The 17546-nt window shown below is 42.4% G+C and overlaps 1 protein-coding gene across 1 annotated transcript; it reads right to left on the bottom strand.

Annotated features, from left to right (window-relative positions):
- Positions 1 to 1404: 1404 nt before the first annotated feature.
- Positions 1405 to 16428, bottom strand: LOC140565117 (NLR family CARD domain-containing protein 3-like). Its single transcript, XM_072690926.1, has 7 exons — positions 14555 to 16428; positions 10240 to 10413; positions 8772 to 8945; positions 8410 to 8583; positions 2511 to 2684; positions 2105 to 2151; positions 1405 to 1967 (listed from the first exon to the last, which is right to left on the bottom strand). The coding sequence occupies exons 1-7, from the start codon at positions 16411 to 16413 to the stop codon at positions 1405 to 1407; spliced, it is 3165 nt and encodes a 1054-aa protein (XP_072547027.1). The 5' UTR covers positions 16414 to 16428.
- Positions 16429 to 17546: the final 1118 nt, after the last annotated feature.

The following is a 17546-nucleotide window of genomic DNA, read 5'->3' as shown; positions in this document are numbered from 1 at the left end:
GGTTCGTTTGGCCCTGTACTTTGCTGCCTTTTTCATTTACATTTACCCCTTGCTTTTTGTTAATAAATTACTCTTGCATCTAACTATCCCTGTGAGTGTTCATCCCTCCTTGTCAGACCTAGCCAGTTTTTGTTAAGTCACTGGTATGGACTGCAATTAAACAACTGGCGCACTTACACCAGGGCCAAATACTAATGTGATGTGCAACAATAAACATGCTTGGAGCAGCTACACTGTACAGATCCTGTGACTATAGCACAGTCCACAACTTTTGCAACTGATAAATTAGTTATTTAACATGTAACTCATTTGTGAAAGTGTTGCCCAAATTTGTTCATGTTCATTTGCATTTTCAATAATAGGAACCATTCTATATGATCAACTTTGCTTTCCATGTGGAATTCAGTGAGAAGGAAAAAAAAGTCTGCAGGATTATGGGCAGTTATTACACAATGACTTGCTACAAGTGCGTAACACAGTTCCCACTAGTCAGCTTTCTTTGATTTTCTGTGATCTTTGCAAGAGGCCAAATGAGAATGTGTAAAACAAAACTGATTTTTGCTGCCCAGCAACTCGTTTTCAACAAACCTCACTACTGTTCTTTGGGTTGAATGCAGTCAAATTCTCACAGCAATGCTCCAGCATATAGCACAAAGCCTTCCCAAATCAGTAGAGACTCATACTGTAAAGGGGGCTGTAAATGCTAAAGATTTATAAGATTTAAAGTGAAATAATTGAATGTAATTATTTTATTATTTACTAGAATACTATGTGATGTTTTCACTATGGTGATGTATAACCCAAATTTATGTTAGGTCAGAATCAGGTTTTGCATAGTGGATAATAATTTCCATCACAGTCTATATCATGTACTTATGCAGCATTGCCAATTTATCTACATGCACTAGAACTAATTTGTAGAAAGCCGCCAGGTTTGATTATTATATGTAATCTCATGTTTTGTTTTGTTTTACTAGGATTACAAAAGTACTTTTGAAACCTTCCTTCTATATGAGAAACTGGATGAGAACAGTGTTAACAGCCTTTTGAACTACCTCGGAGAACACGTGTTTGCCTTATGGAAGCTTGCTGTGCAAAGAAGAGCCCAAAACATCTAAATGTCTCAGTTTCAACTTTATTACAAATCAGTAATATAGTACAAATATTCATTTGTGAGCAATTATATAAAAAACAATTTGGGTCAGCTAAGTGGAAAGCATGTTTCCGTGGGTTAAGAACATTTATAAAGGAAAGTAAAGCTTAAATAAGAGCAGAACAGCGACTCTTATAATTGAGGCAACAGCTTACTGTATAAACATTTCAAAACAGATCTTTACTTAATTAGAAGAACATTTCAGAGTAAGATAAAGTTGATAGATGACACACACATACAATAACCAGACATTAGACTAGATACTGTTTAGAGACTATTCTATCTCTGCACACACGCACTGAGGAGTTAGAATTAACACCAAACCCTGCGTAAAGCGGCTCAGTGAATGTGGTATAGAGTGTGTGTATGCGGGTCAGCGTGTGAAAGTAAGTTGAGACACTGCAGAAGGACAGAGTGCCAGCCGGCCAGTCTACATACACTCCTACTCTGCCAGACTGGTGTGGGTGGGGAAGTACGCCAATGACCTTTTTATTGTGAATGACCGAGTACTTGTTATTAAAGTACTTAAGAATCCAGGACTGATTATTGAATCCAAACAGACTGTCATGACCATCTCCTTTCCTTTTGATCCGTCCGTATGACACGGCTATCACAACGCCCCACCCACTCCAATCAGCTTCCCAATAACAGCGTCCAGCCATACTTTCCACACTTAGAACCTGCTGCCAGTGTTCAAATCTGCTCAGATGATTTGGATAAAACTGATCTCTCACACACTCAACCTTTCGGTTGCTCTCAGACAGAGAGAGGAGTGCGTGTGCTGTGTTTGGGTCCAGAGTAAGCTCACAGGCATCTGCGCACACAAATATACACACACACAGATTAGACACCACTGAAACACTATGAGTAAGTCTATGCATGTGTGTGTGTGTGTGTGTGTGTGTGTGTGTGTGTGTGTGTGTGAGAGAGAGAGAGTGTAATGTATCTTACATTTCTTTACTCCTGGTTTCATCCTGTTTTCCACTCCATGATCAACCCTAAACACACACAAAAACACACATTTTGTAAAAAGCCAGAGTATGGGATTTTGTAGAAAACATTGTGTAAGCTAGAAAAATTCAAACAGAAGAAATCCCACTCTTTGCCTCCCCCTGCTTCAAAAGCCACATCCTAAAACACAAACCAGTGCAGTCTGACTAGTCACACAGAAATAGCAGGAAAGTAAATTCAAACTTTGAACAATTAGCAGCGCAAGCTTGTGAAGCTTGCTCCTAACACACAACTGTGTGTGTGTGTGTGTGTGTGTGTGTATGACTCTGTAATGAACTCTGCACATGCACAAATGAGTACAAATGAGTTCATAACCCCCCCTCCCCCCAATATCGTCACTACTCACTGCAGTTTCTTTAGTTTACAGTGTGGATTTTTCTGTAGATCAGAGAGCAAAATCACTCCAAACACCCCTGGGTAATTATAGGTCAAATCCAGTTCTCTCAAGCAGGAGGACTTTGATTGCAGAGCGAAAGTCAGGGAACAACAGCCTTCTTTTGTAACCATACACCCAGACAATCTGCAGAAAGAAAGGAAAAAGGTGTTTTTTTCTGTTTGTTTTTTACACAGAGACAAAATAAACTGCAGAGCATGTGTTGAATATGTAGATGTAGGTCTTAACCTTAGCTAATTTTAATAATAAAATCTCAATTGACACTTTAATGTAGGGGTGTGCGATACTGCAATAATATCACAATTTTGGGGGGGATTCTGCCAATAATGACAATTAGATACTTTTCATTCTTCAAAATGTTTGTAAAAGTCTGCATTGTGCTAGCATTCAAGTTAAATGAATACAAAAACAGTGCAAGTGTTACTGACATTACAAACTTGTTTTTGTACATTAAATTGTAATTTAATTAATTACTATGTAATTAATATGAATGTAATATTTCGATTATATTATAATAACATTATATTTATATTTCATGTTATTTATTGTCATTTTCAAATGTCTTAAGTTTTATAATTTTACCTTATGCATGTTCAAACATCTAAACAAATAAAATAACTGAGGTTACAGAATTAGATGGTCACAGATTATGGTCCAACAGGTCCTTGGCTGGTTTTGACTTGTAGCGAGCAGTGGTTTTAATAATCTTCATATTCAGCATCTCAGATAATGAAATACATTTGTTGTCTTAAATAATTACTAGTAGAATAACATACTCAAATAAACATAAAATGTCAGTGGTCAGTGAGTGTGTTTACCTGAACAACTCAATATAGCATTAGAATAAACCCCCAAAAAATTAAGTCAATGATATTGACTACCTGTAAAACAATATATAATGTATAACATTAGAATAAACACAACATACAATCAGTGGTTAGAATGTGCTGTTGGTCAGTAAAGTTATTGAAGTGTTGGTTAGAAGAGTTAAAGGGAAAAGTCAAGTTAGATTGCTGATCATCTCTGTGAACATTGGATGGATTGTTCATTTCCACCAGCAGCTCATCTGATTTACTTTAATGAAGAAGTGAGAAAATAAACAAGGACTGTGCAAAAAAAAAAAAAAATACATTTGTAATTTGATATTATGCACTATTGTTAATTTTGTTGCACAATCATTTAAATGAGGCATGGATGTGAATTAAGGATAAAACGTTTGACATTTGTTTGCTCATGATGCCGCAGACCAGTTCCACATACTCACCACTACCCCCCACTATCACGCCGTCTAAGTCTCCCGTAGCGTCAGGGTTTTTCTTCATTCAGAAGAAAGGGGGGGGGGGGGGTTGAGGTTGAGGTCGTGTATAGACTACCGGGCACTTAACGCTATTACCAGGCGCTTCCCCTATCCCATGCCGTTGGTCCCGTCTGCCCTCGAACAGTGGCGGGGGTCCCGAGTGTTTAGCAAGCTGGATTTGCGCAGTGCGTATAATCTCGTGCGGATCAGGGAGGGGGACGAGTGGAAGACGGCGTTTATGACCACCACGGGGCATTACCAGTATCGGGTCATGCCGTATGGCCTAGCCAACGCCCCCTCTTCCAGTCGTTCATTAATGACGTCCTGAAGGACTACCTCGGACGATTCGTGGTGGTCTTTCTGGACGACATACTGGTGTACTCCCCCGACCTGGTCACCCATGTGCGCCACGTCCGCCTGGTCCTGGCGAGACTCAGGTCCCACCTGCTGTTTGTTAAACTAGAAAAGTGTGTGTTCCACGTGCCGGAGATACCTTTTCTGGGTTACATTATCAGCGAGCGGGGGGTTCTTATGGATCAGGCAAAGGTTCAGGCGGTCCTGGATTGGCCGACACCAGGCTCGGTCAAGGAAATACAGAGTTTTCTAGGGTTTGCAAACTTTTACAGGAGGTTCATTAGAGACTTCAGTAGTTTGGCAGCGCCCATCACGTCATTGCTTAAGGGAGCCCCGCGGCGCATCACTTGGACGCCGGCCGCGGAGGACTCGTTCCAAGCACTCAAGCGTGCTTTCACGTTGGCCCCATTGTTGCGACACCCCGATCCCCGTAGGTCATTCGTGGTGGAGGTGGATGCCTCCGGTACAGGGGTGGGGGCCGTCCTGTCAGAGACAGGAGGTAAGCGGGAGGTAATCGGGAGCTCCTGGCGGTTAAGATGGCACTGTCCGAGTGGCGTCATTGGTTGGAGGAAGCTGCCCACCCATTCCTAGTCCTTACGGACCATAAGAACCTCGAGTATCTCCGGCAAGCTAAGTGTCTGAACCCCAGGCAAGCCAGGTGGTCCCTGTTTTTCGCCAGATTCCAGTTTCACATCACGTACAGGCCGGGCTCCCGTAACACTAAGGCGGATGCCCTCTCCCACATCCACCAAACGGCGGAGGTCGACCCGGTACCCTTGTTACCACCTTCGGTCTCAGTCGCGGCGATTCAATGGGACCTAGATACGAAGATAGCTGAGGCGCTTTCCCGCACCGTCGTTCCCACGGTGTGCCCCCCAGACAAGGTCTACGTACCGAGCACGTTCCGGGAGAGGCTCATTGGCTGGGCCCATGCCTCTCCAACGGCCGGCCACCCAGGTGAGACCCGTACTTTCCACCTACTGGCAGCCAAGTACTGGTGGGAAGGGATGCGGGCAGACATTCACCGTATAATTGCTTCATGTAGCACCTGCGCCCTGTGCAAAACCCCCAAGACGCTCCCTTCAGGGAAGCTCGTGCCTCTGCCCGTCCCCGACCGCCCGTGGTCTCACCTGGCGGTAGACTTTGTCACGGATCTGCCCGAATCCGGGGGTTACACGGTGGTGATGACGGTGGTGGATCGTTTCTCGAGGGGGGTTAAGTTCATCCCGTTCCCTACGTTGCCCACAGCCATGCAGGCAGCCCAAGCCCTGGTAGACCACGTCCTCCAGAATTTCGGAATCCCGGAGGACATAGTATCAGACCGAGGGGCCCAGTTCACATCCTGGGTGTGGGGTGCGTTTTGCGAGCACCTGGGGGTGAGTGTAAGTCTTTCCTCAGGATACCACCCTCAGACCAATGGCCAGTGCGAGCGCACTAACCAGGAGCTGGGGAAGTTTCTGCGGATCAACTGTCATGACTACCCCAGCAACTGGTCGCGGTATCTGGTTTGGGCCGAGATGGCCCAGAACTCGCTGAGGTGCGCGACCACTGGCCTCACCCCCTATCAGTGTATGTTAGGCTACCAACCCCCGTTGGCCCCTTGGACTGCTGCGGAGACCCATGTACCAGCAGTCGATGCCTGGATGCGCCGCAGCGAAGCCGTCTGGGCCAAGACCCATCAGCACATCCAGACCTTCCTGCGGCGCTACAAGACACAGGCCGATCAGAAGCGTGGGGAGACCCCGTCATACGCGCCCGGAGATCGCATATGGGTCTCCACACGGGACATTCGGACTGGTCTTCCGTCACAGAAACTGGCAGCTAAGTACATGGGTCCATTCGAGATTGTTAAGCACATCAACAAGGTTTCTGTTAAGGTTCGTTTACCCCCACACTCACGTATACATCCTGTGTTTCATGTTTCGCACGTTCTGGGTTCTCAGGCATCTGGCCGGCGACCGGGGCGTCCCCGTCGGGGGACCCGACCGGCCGCCTCGGGGGGGGTACTGTCAGCCCTGCGGCGCCGCGCACCCCCCCCAGCGGGCGGCTTCGGGCCGCGGTCCACAGGCTCCTTGGGACTTTTCAGTCAATGTTGGGTTGATTTCAATGTTCACATACTTTCTGTTCCTCCCGTTGGTTTTCTCACTAAGGACTTTTTTTTTTTGTTGACAGCGGTCGCAGTAAGGTGCAATGTTTTCTGTTTATGTCTGATTTGTTTCACCTGAGTGCTGGGGTACAAAGGGAGCAAACGCAGATGCCTCGGCGCCGAGAAATACTCTTGCGATGCCAAGCTGTAAGGTTGGCTTCATGTTTTGGAGACTTCTAGGGAGGTCTACGAGTTCTAGTAGTTTATGCTCTATCGGAGCGGTTTCACGTTCAGGACTTCGCTGTCTGATTCACCGGTTGGTCGCCAGGGAGATTTGGCGTCCGGTTCCCTTGCACCTGAGTCGAGTAAGTTCATCGGCGCCTGACGAGCGCGGTTTTGGGGTGAGGTTTTTGTTTGTTAGTTTCATTGGCTCTGTTTCGTTCTAGCCTTCCTCCCCCCCATTTGATTTGTCCCCTCTCGCTTTGCTCCCGAACTGCTTTCCAGCCTCAGGCGGTTTTCCAGGTTTATCCCCGTTTCAGTTGTCACCTGTTTGTTTGTGTTTGTTCATTTTGGTTTGGTCATTAAAGACTGTTTCCTTGCATTGCTCTGTCCCTGCGAGTGTTCCCTTGTCCCGCCTAGCCAGCATGACACTGAGGGGGTAAGTTAGGCTAGCAATAGCAATGTTTCAGAAAAGGTTTAAAAGTACACTAAATGCAAGCTTCCTCAACAAGAATTTGCTTATCATTCAACACCATCAAACATGGCAAACCATTTGAATAGGGCAAGTTGCTATAAGGGGCCATTCTCCAAATATCTGGCCAGTTTTTATGCAGGCAATAAGACTTTTTAATGGTTCATTGAAAATATGTCTTTCTTGGGCCAGAACTGAAATCACAAGTGTTAGTTTGATTATTTGTTTACATCCATGATTTATTTATATTTGATGTAAAGTACAGTTGCCTATTAGCCTGTAGAAGACAAGAAATAGTTTTAACTCCGGCAACACCACACATTTCGGTTTGGCCTACCATTTTTCTCCATTTAACCATTATTAATTCAATAATTTAAATCTTAACTCACCATTTTTGTGTTTTATTCATAAGTTTTTATGTTAAAAGAGAAATAAAGGAATCAGCTAATCTTGTTGAAAAAGTGATTTTCATGTTTAAAACTGAAACAAAGAAATTTAATTGAAGCATAGCTCATTTTGCCAATGAAGCTACTACACTCCAGTTTAACCCCAGTCCAGCATATCTAACAAGGTTAATATTGGCTAGCTGGCTAAACAACTAATTAGATCACACTGGCCATTTTATACGAACATCACACCTACCCAAAAAACTGTAAAGAACTTTCTAGAGTGTCTATCAATATGTCCAACAGCACATCACGGCATGGCTGTGAAAACATACAAACTGTAATACGTATTGATAGATAATATGACTCACTAGCTAGCTGCCTAAAAAAAAATCAACTACAACTTAGGTCCTGCAGGCAGGCTCTTTGAGTAAAGACTGTCAATTACTTAATTCGTAAGTGAACTGAAACTGAATCCTGGGGGGGGGGGGGGGGGGGGATTATATAAGCACAAGGAAAACTAACTGCTAGAATTAGGCACTAGAGACAGAAAATGTTTAAAAGAGAAAAACAAGATGGAAAATAAGCTGTTTTGTTATTGTGTTATTGAAACATATGGGGTGGAACTACACATGATACTGCAGCTAGTAGAGGCGCTAGACTTCACTTTTTAAAGACGATGTGTATGTTTCCTTATAGTCATTGAAACAGACATTCATGCAAGTTAGAGTTTGTTCCACCTAGTGTTGCAAAGTCTCTCCTGAGGTGTATAACGTTAGCTGCTGTAGCTTGTATGGCATTATACAATAAGTAGTTTTTAGTAAAGACTCCAGCAGAAGAGTCTTGATGCTTGGCAAACTTCAAAACCATTTGTAAATATGCTACTTATTTATATTCATTATTAATATTATTTTGATATGTACATAACTGATGAATAAAACTGAATTTCAGATCTATCATTTGTTATCATGAAGGAAAAGCTTGTGTCTTATATGTGTAAGAAATTTTGTTAATAATCTGATTTACAGAAATCTCACCTGAGTGTCTCTAGTTTACAGTGGGAACTATTCAGTCCAGCAGAGAGCAGCTCCACTCCTGAATCCAGCAGGTCATTGTTACTGAGGTCCAGCTCTTTCAGGGAGGAGTTTACTGACTGTAGAACTGATCCCAGATTTTCACAAGATTTTCTCTCAAGATTACACACAGCTAGTCTGCAAAAATATAAGTTACATCAGATCTTCCAGTATACTCTAAGAAGGTTATCTGAATTGACTAAGTATTTATTGTTTGGAGAGTATTTAGTTGCATTATCTAACTGCAGTGATTGTAGTGAGTGATACACTAAATAACTTTGTTACTTAACTTTTTTCTTTTAGGAATGAATGAATAGAAAACTCACCGGAGTGTCTCCAGTTTACAGTGAGAACTATTCAGGCCAGCAGAGAGCAGCTCCACTCCTGAATCCTGCAGATCATTTTTACTGAGGTCCAGCTCTTTCAGGGAGGAGTTTACTGATTGTAGAACTGATCCCAGATATTCACCAGACTTTTTCTTGAGTTTGCAAACAGCCAGTCTGCCAATAAAAAAACCCATTACAACAGATCCAAACAGATCAATTATACTCAAAGAAGAATATCTAAAGGGAGTCAGTGATGAAGTATATCAAGTCATTCAAAATGACAAACTACGTTCCTCCAGGAACATAGTGCAACACTGAGCAGCACAAGATCACACAGCCTACATAAAGTAGAAAGTAAAAAACAGAACTTAAAAGTGCTTACCTTAATATGATTTTTAGTTAAGCTGAACCAAAACTATAACAAGGTTTCTTGTTAAAAATTTACCTGATCTTACAACCTGCATTGTCAAAACTTACAAATTGTAGTTGAACCCTAATTATGCCAGAAATTGACTTCGGCCATCTTGAAATGGATTTCACCTGCAGCAAGGATTGACTTTGGTTACCCTGAACTGAATATTAAGGTCCAGAAGGTGAGTGTTTGGAGTATTTTGGTTGAAATACTACCTTTGTCATAGTTACATGTTTAAATATGTAAAATATATTATTCTACCAGCCAGTTAGCTAACCTAAGCATTTCCAACAGCTGCCGTAATATTGCCATTGTGCTGAAAGAGGTCATTGTTCTCAGACATTTTAGACCTCCCTACTGCTTTTACCCAGCTTTTCGGCCTGCTCTATTCCTTGAACATGGAGTTTTCAAAGGAACATAAATAAACTTTTGAAGCAATTTAGCACATTGTCATGGAATCTACCACTTGCTTACAGCGTGTCAGGATCTTAAAAGCCAAGCTCTTACACCATGGCCCCTCCCCTTTGCTGGTTGACCCAACCAGTCTGTGTGCAATGTAATGGGCAGGAGCACTGGTGGCTAGGGGCAGTGGTGGCTCAGCGGTTAGAGCGCCGGGATATCGATAACGGTTGTGGGTTCGATTCCCGGGCTCAGCAAGCTGCCACTGTTGGGCCCTTGAGCAAGGCCCTTTACCCTCTCTGCTCCCCGGGCGCTGGAGTTGGCTGCCCACCGCTCTGGGTGTGTGTGTGTGTACTCACTGCCCCCAACACATGTGTGTGTGTGTGTGTGTGTGTGTGAGAGAGTGTGTGTTCACTACCAGATGGGTTAAATGCGGAGGACACATTTTGCTGTACAGTGTACACTGTACAGTGACAAATACGTGCATCTCTTAATGCTCACATGTCCTGACATTCTAAAGAATTTACGTAATGTTTGTAATATATTCTGACACATAAAACCTCAGAGAACCTATTTTCTCCATACTGTAAATTATTGTCATCAGTGTCTAGGATTTGTGTGTTTAACATTTTTCCAGTCAATTTACTAATTATTTACCTGAGTATCTCCAGTTTACAGTGTGAACTCTTCAGTCCAGCAGAGAGCAGCTCCACTCCTGAATCCTGCAGGTCATTGTTACTGAGGTCCAGCTCTTTCAAGGAGGAGTTTACTGATTGTAGAACAGAGCATAGAGCTCCACAAGTGTTCTTGGTGAGAGAACAGCCAGCAAGTCTGCAAAGAGTAGACTATAATGTACAACATAATATAATATACAATATTGTTAATAATTAAAGATGGATCTTGTTATTAACATCTTAAGGTGGCTTTTTCAAGTTTAGGTTTATTGATTTTTATGCTCTAGCTATTATACATTATAGCATTTATTTTGAATTATTCAGTATGCAGTCTGATAGCATTCACCATAAATGCCTCAGACTGACATATGTTTAAAATTGGGTAAGAGTATTGCGTCTTATGGGGGAAACAGATTAAAGACTTAACACCAATAATCAGATACCCCTCTTTGAATTCGGTTCAATCTCACACTCTCCTGCCAAACTTGTATTTTCTCCTACAATTCAATCCAATTACATTAAGCTCATTGCTGCATCCAAGTATCCAAACATGCAGTAAGCAAGATGCTGATTGGCTGTTTGCAGGTGGTTTGTATAGGTGATCGCTTGTCAACAGAATGAGGTTCCATCTTTTGTACATCCCTTCAAGAACCCATTAAAGCCATTCTTAGAGTTAAGAGTCGACCCAAATATTACAAAGTGTTGATAAATAAAAGGTGTACATCCCCCCCTCATTTATCTTTCCCACAGCAAGGTCTGTAACAAACAAAAGAGAACCAAAATGGCATACTCAAAAAAAGGGAGACAATAAACCACAAACAGAGTACCACATAAAACGCCCTCAGCATTGGGGCTAAGAATAAGGCTGCAACAGAAAAGGCTTATTCCCAAATTAATAAACTTAAAAGGCAGTGAGCTGAGCCACTTTAAACCCAGAGTTTCTATCCTTAATTCGGAATTCTCATTCTCTTTTTCTTTTAATTTCTATTGTTCTTAGTAATCAGCTCTGGGAAACACTGGACCAGTCTAAGGGAGGTGGGATGTGGCCAGTCAGTAAATGCCTTACCTTTGGCTGGATGCATGTGAAGGGCACCCTTGGAGACAATAAAGCCCAGGAAGGCCACAGAGTCTGCATGAAACACATTTCTCCAACAGGAGCTGGTTTTAAATTAAAATGTCATCGAGGTACACATATATAAACCTGTCCAGGGTCTCCCTTAACACCTCATTAATAAAACATTGGAAGATGGCTGGCACATTCATGAGCCCAAAGGGCATTACTTGGGTAATACCTAGAAGGGATGATAAATGCAGTCTTTCACTCATCCCACTTTCTTATGCAGATGAGTTTGTAGACACTCTGCAGGTCCAACTTGGTAAATATGGAAACCCACTGGAGTGACTCAAAGGCAGTGGGCATAAGAGGAAGGGGGTAGCAGTCTTAAATGTTATTGCATTAAGGCCACAATAATCAATACAAGGGCAAAGCCCTCCATTCTTTTTTACTACACAGAAAAAGCTTGCCCCTGCAGGAGAAGAGGAGGGTGTTATGAAGCCCGATTCCAAGGTTGATGGCACTATCAGATGGCCTATGGGGAGGTAGGGCTTGGGCCTTTTCTTTGCTGAACACTTCCTTGAGATCCCAGTACACTTCTGGAACATGAGAAAAGGTTGGCTGAGACTGAGGTGCCTGTACCTCGGACATGGGTGCTGAGAACCCAAAGCAATTGCCCTGGTAGTTGGGCCCCCATGCATACACAGACCTGGTACACCAGTTAATGGGACAGTTATGGAGTTCAAGCCAGGGGTATTCCAACACCAACTGAAGATGAGGGGCCTGGGTGACATAACTCCACTCACGCAACATGTGAGCCCATCCATAGTGTAAGGGGCTGAGTGTGGTGTGACTCAGTGACTTTCCATCTACAGCAAGAATAGGCTTGAGGGGGGAAGTAGGATCTGGTAAGAGAGTCCAAGCAACAGGAGCCTGAGCAGCAGCTGCTTGCATAATTTGCTCACCTGCTGCACAATTTGATGCAGCAGTTGCTCATGGCAGCCAGTAGCCAAGCCCTGATGCTGTTTGGCTTCTTTAAGTCATTCCAGCTGTGCTAGGTCAATGATTGGCTGCACCCTTCTGTTACAGGATGGGGGTGGTGGACCCAAGAGCAGAGCTTTTGGCAAATGTTTTTATTATAACAGGGAGATAAATAAATGAACTGAAAAATTGATAATCAGAAAGGTGAACAGGGGACAAGGATGATTGGGTGTGTTTTGCTTAGTGTCCTGGAAACCATGTTTGAACCAGCAACCCACTGAACCAAAAGGCAGAGTGTTACCACTGCACTACAGGGGAGGTGTGAAAAGAAGTAGAAAAAACACTCCAAGTAGCAGTGGGGTGAAAAAGGCGCAAACAACAAACAAAGGAGACACACAAAAGGGCTACTCAAACAAAGGGAGAGAATAAACAACAAACACCCTTAGCCTTGGGGCTGAGAATAAGGCTGCAACTGAAATACTTGTTCACAGAAATTAATAAACTTAAAGGCAATGAGCTAAGCTCTTGGTTTAGCTCACACTTAAAACCAAGAGTTTCCTTCCTAAAGTCAGAATTCACTTGACTTATTTTCTTTTCTCTTGTCCTTAGTTTTCTTTCATTTCTTTCATTGCTTTTCTCTTTACCAGCATACCATCTGCCCCTCTACAAAGGTGCAGCACTGAACCATTGTTTGGGAAAGCTTTTATGCCGAGCCCATCAGGTGTGTCTGATCAGCAGTAATCACTGGGGCTTCTGGGAAATGGAGTTTGCAGAGCTGCTTCCAGGTGCTTTCTTACTACACTGATTTGCTGTTGGTGGCCAGCGGTGTGGACTAAACCCTTACAAAGATCTCTAATAAAAACGATTTAAATACTGAAAGGAAGTAGTTTCTGAAGTTTTGTTGTTTCCCCCTGTGAGCCTATTACACAGCTCGTTCAATCAAGGGTGTAGAATTGGGTAGGGACATGTCCCTACCAATATCCAGTGACTACTGAATTGTTCCAAGCAATAATTTTGATCAAAAATGAAAACACAATGGTCTGTCTAGTCAATGTATTCGGCACACAAACAGTTTATTCTGGATATCCTGTTCTCCTGTGAGTAATTGTTGATGTGAGATGTTGATTTGTATTTGTAAGAACTGCCAAAACTCACCAACTAGATGTGCACATAGGCTGAGTGAGAGACACCATCCAACAGCTGTGTGCATAAAAATCATGGCTCATATTGATTCAGTCAGGGACAGTGCATTTAAAAAAAGTGGGGATTGAATACATAGGCTATTATACAGAATGGGTGGAAACTAATACTAACTACTAACCCTAACCTTCTTTACCAGTCAATGAAAAATCATAACTGATAATGTGTAGATTTAACAATAATTGTAATAATAATACTCAGCAAAGCCATAAATGTTGTTGCTCTCTGTTCAGTTGGCAGCATCAGTGTGTTATTTTGTCAGATGACAGAAACACAACTGTGCAGTAGTTCAGACAGAGGAGAGACAGGTGGAGAGGTAGGGTGACGTAAAGTTAGATAATAAATTGGTGATATGTTGGTAGTGAGATTCAGTATTGTGACAGATGTTAGGCTAATGACATATCAGTGTCTAAAATGAGTGCTTTGAATAGGCACATGTTGTCTCACTTGCATTCATCAGTGTGTTATTTTTAGGTGACAGAATCCTGACAGGTAGTAGTTTGTTTGTCATTAAATGCAAGTCAGTGTAGACTAACGACCTAATTGTAAATCCTTGAATTGCATTGTTTTGTTTTGTTTTTTTCAATTTATATGTTTGCTTGTTTAATTTTTCTATCCTAAGATACAAAAAGCTAACTATGGTGCTGCACAGATAAGCATTGTGGGTGTGTTATTTATAAATAAAGGTTGCAGATAACATAAAATTGCAGTCAGAAGTCTATCATTAGTATAAAAGCCTTAGCTTCAAGGGGGCTCCATTCATTTGTCAACACCAATGTCAAAATCAAAACGCCATTGCATTCAATAGAACTGATCACTAAGCCTCAACGTTAGACTGCCAAAAATCTGGGATATTTAGTGATTAAAATAAACTATATTTACATTTGTAATAAATGATATACATTTATACAGTAGTATAAATTAATAAATATATAACAGCCAGAATAGAAATAGGTCAGAAAACTATATATATTTTTATCTACAAACTAATTTGATGGCCCTTTCAATCCTTAAGTATTGTTTATAAATGTAGAGGTTGTGTTAATATAAATCTAACACTCACACAGCTTTTCTGCAGACAGTCACAGCTGGGATCAGTCTCCGATAACCCTCCTCTGATGTGTTATATTTCTTTAGGTCCAGCTCCTCCAGCCCCTTCTCTGAGGTCAGAAGCATGCAGGTTAGTGCTGAACACTGTCCAGGAGAGAGCTTCACTTCTGAGTGTTTCTGTAATTTTAGATACTTCTGAATTTCTCTGGAGAGAGACTGGTCCTTCATTTCAGACAGACAGAGGAACAAATTGATGGATCTCTCAATAGGAAGAGATCTGTAATCTCCTTTGATTAAGCTCTTGATATACGCTGTGGTTTTCTCTGAGTGTGTGTGTGTGTGTGTCAGTAGACCCTGTAGGAGTCTCTGATTGGACTCCAGTGAGATGCCCAGCAGGAAACGGAGGAAAAGATCCAAATGTCCACTCTGACTCTGTATAGCTTTATCCACAGCTCCCTTCAGCAGCTCATCCAATGAAACATTTCCTCTATACCATGGTTTAAAGAACTTCAGTTCCTTCATCTTAACACTCTTGTGGCAGTATAATACATAAACTGCAGCCAGGAACTCCTGAAAGCTTAGATGAACAAAGCAGTAGACCTTCCTCTGGTAAAGCACACATTCCTCCCTAAAGATCTCAGTGAAAACCCCAGAAAACACTGAGGCCTCAGTGACGTCAATACCGCTCTCTCTCAGGTCCTCTTCATAGAACATCACATTGCCCTTCATCAGCTGTTTGAAAGCCAGTTCAGCCAGTTTCAGAAGCATAGTTCGATTGGATTCCAACAGTTTCTGTGGGTCTTTCTCATCTTTCTCCTCATACTTCTGGTTCTTCATATTGGTCTGAGTGATCAGGAAATGGGAGTACATTTCAGTCAGAGTTTTAGGGATTTCTGAGTGATGTTGTTTGGTGATTCTCTGAAGCACAGTGGCTGAGATCCAGCAGAAGACGGGAATGTGGCACATGATGTGGAGGCTCCTCACTGTCTTAATGTGGGAGATGATTTTCTGGGCTTGGTCTTGGTCACTGATCCTCTTCCTAAAGTACTCCTCCTTCTGTGGGTCGTTGAATCCCTGGATTTCCGTCACACGGTTGATGTGTTTAGGAGGGATCTGATTGGCTGCTGCTGGTCGGCAGGTTATCCAGATTAGAGCAGAGGGAAGCAGTACTCCTTTTATGAGGTTTGTCATCAACACACCCACTGATGATGTCATGGTGATGTCAGATATTTTCTTACGCTGTGAAATGTTCAGAGGAATTCTGCTTTCATCCAGACCATCAAATATGAACACAGCTTTGATCTCCTCATAGATCTTTGGATCCAGGTCTTTAAGCTCAGGATGGAAGTCACACAGAAGTCTATGAAGACTGTACTGATGGTCTTTAATCAAGTTCAGCTCCCGGAACGGAAGAACAAACATGAAATCTACATCCTGATTGGCTTTTCCCTCGGCCCAGTCCAGAATGAACTTCTGCACAGAGACAGTTTTTCCAATTCCAGCAATGCCTTTAGTCAGCACGATTCTGAGCTTCTGTATTTTTGATTCTTTATCCTCTTTTCTTTCTTTAAAGGGTAATACAGCTTTTATGTACTCTCTACAAAGTTGAAATATGCTCTTTTGTTCTGCCATGTTTTTGTTTATTACTTCTCCCCTATGATCCTGTAGAGGTCTAAAGATGTCTGAGCAGTTGATTGGAGTGTTGTGAACATACTTCCTAGGTGTTTTCTCCATCTGTAGAACCTCATGTTCTTCATTCACTCCTTCACTCTCTCCCTCTATGATGTAGAGCTGTGTGTAAATCCTGTTCAGGAGGGTTCTATTCTCTTCTATTTTGATTCCCTCAAATAAGCTCTCGTATTTCTTCTTCATGCTGCTTTTGTGTCTCTTTAGAACTCTGTGCAGGACATCGTCCACTTCTTGGTATAAATCTTCATGCAGAGGTCCAGTTCCCTCCACCAGTGTGTGTGTGTGTGGTAGTTCCTCTTTGGAGCTGTAATGGTGTTTAAACACAAACATCAGAAAAACAGAAAACTCTTAATCCGTACCCTAACCTTAATCCAAAACCTAATCCTAACCCTTGCCCTGACCCCTTAATCTCAGCCTAATACAATTAAGATCCAGTTTATCCAGACTAGTTTCACCAACAGGTCTATAACAGATGGTTGAGTAAATTGGGAGGGTCTGTATTAGACCTGTTAGATGATCAATGTTTCATCAGCTGAACATCTACAGATCTGATTTTGGATTTTGTGCATACAGGAGTGGTGAATGCAAGGTCAATTGTATGAAAATGAATTTAGGCTCTATAAATACTTTTTTTATTTATGTCAATAACATTCTACAGATGACTAATAAAAATGAGTACCATGTGGCCAGTGACTGGACCTGCTGGACTGTCTTGCTGAGGTTTAAAGCCAGAGTTTTGGAACTGTGTGTGTGTGTGTGTGTGTGTGTGTGTGTGTGTGTGTGTTCTATGTGGTAAAGTTGCTTCATTACTCATCAGTGCTTTACTGAAAGACAAAAACTCACTATGGGTAAGAGAGTGCAGCTCTACTACTAAAATCAGGAGAATCCATATTGGACCAGTTACTCTTTATAGACACACAGCTGGGTTCTCCTTCTCCACTGCTGAATACTGGAGGATCCATCATTGACCAGTCACTTTTCATAGACACACAGCTGGGTTCTTTTCTTCCACTGCTGAATACAGGAGGATCCATCATGGACCAGTCACTCTTCATAGACACACAGCTGGGTTCTCCTCCTCCACTGCTGAATACTGGAGGATCCATCATTGACCAGTCACTTTTCATAGACACACAGCTGGGTTCTTGTCCTCCACTGCTGAATAATGGAGGCTCCTTTGTGGACCGGAATCTTTTTATAGACACACTACTTTGTTCTGGAGGTCTTGCACGCTTTGTTGATCTACAATGAGAGTAAAGTGTTCAGTAAATACTTTCTTTAGTCTGAGTGTAAGAGTATTTACTCCACTAAGTGCT

The sequence above is a fragment of the Salminus brasiliensis genome, chromosome 11 (assembly GCF_030463535.1).
Source record: "Salminus brasiliensis chromosome 11, fSalBra1.hap2, whole genome shotgun sequence".
In the NCBI taxonomy this organism is placed as follows: Eukaryota; Metazoa; Chordata; class Actinopteri; order Characiformes; family Bryconidae; genus Salminus; species Salminus brasiliensis.
Note: the sequence above shows the minus strand (reverse complement) of the source record. Positions and strands in the feature narration are given on the sequence as shown.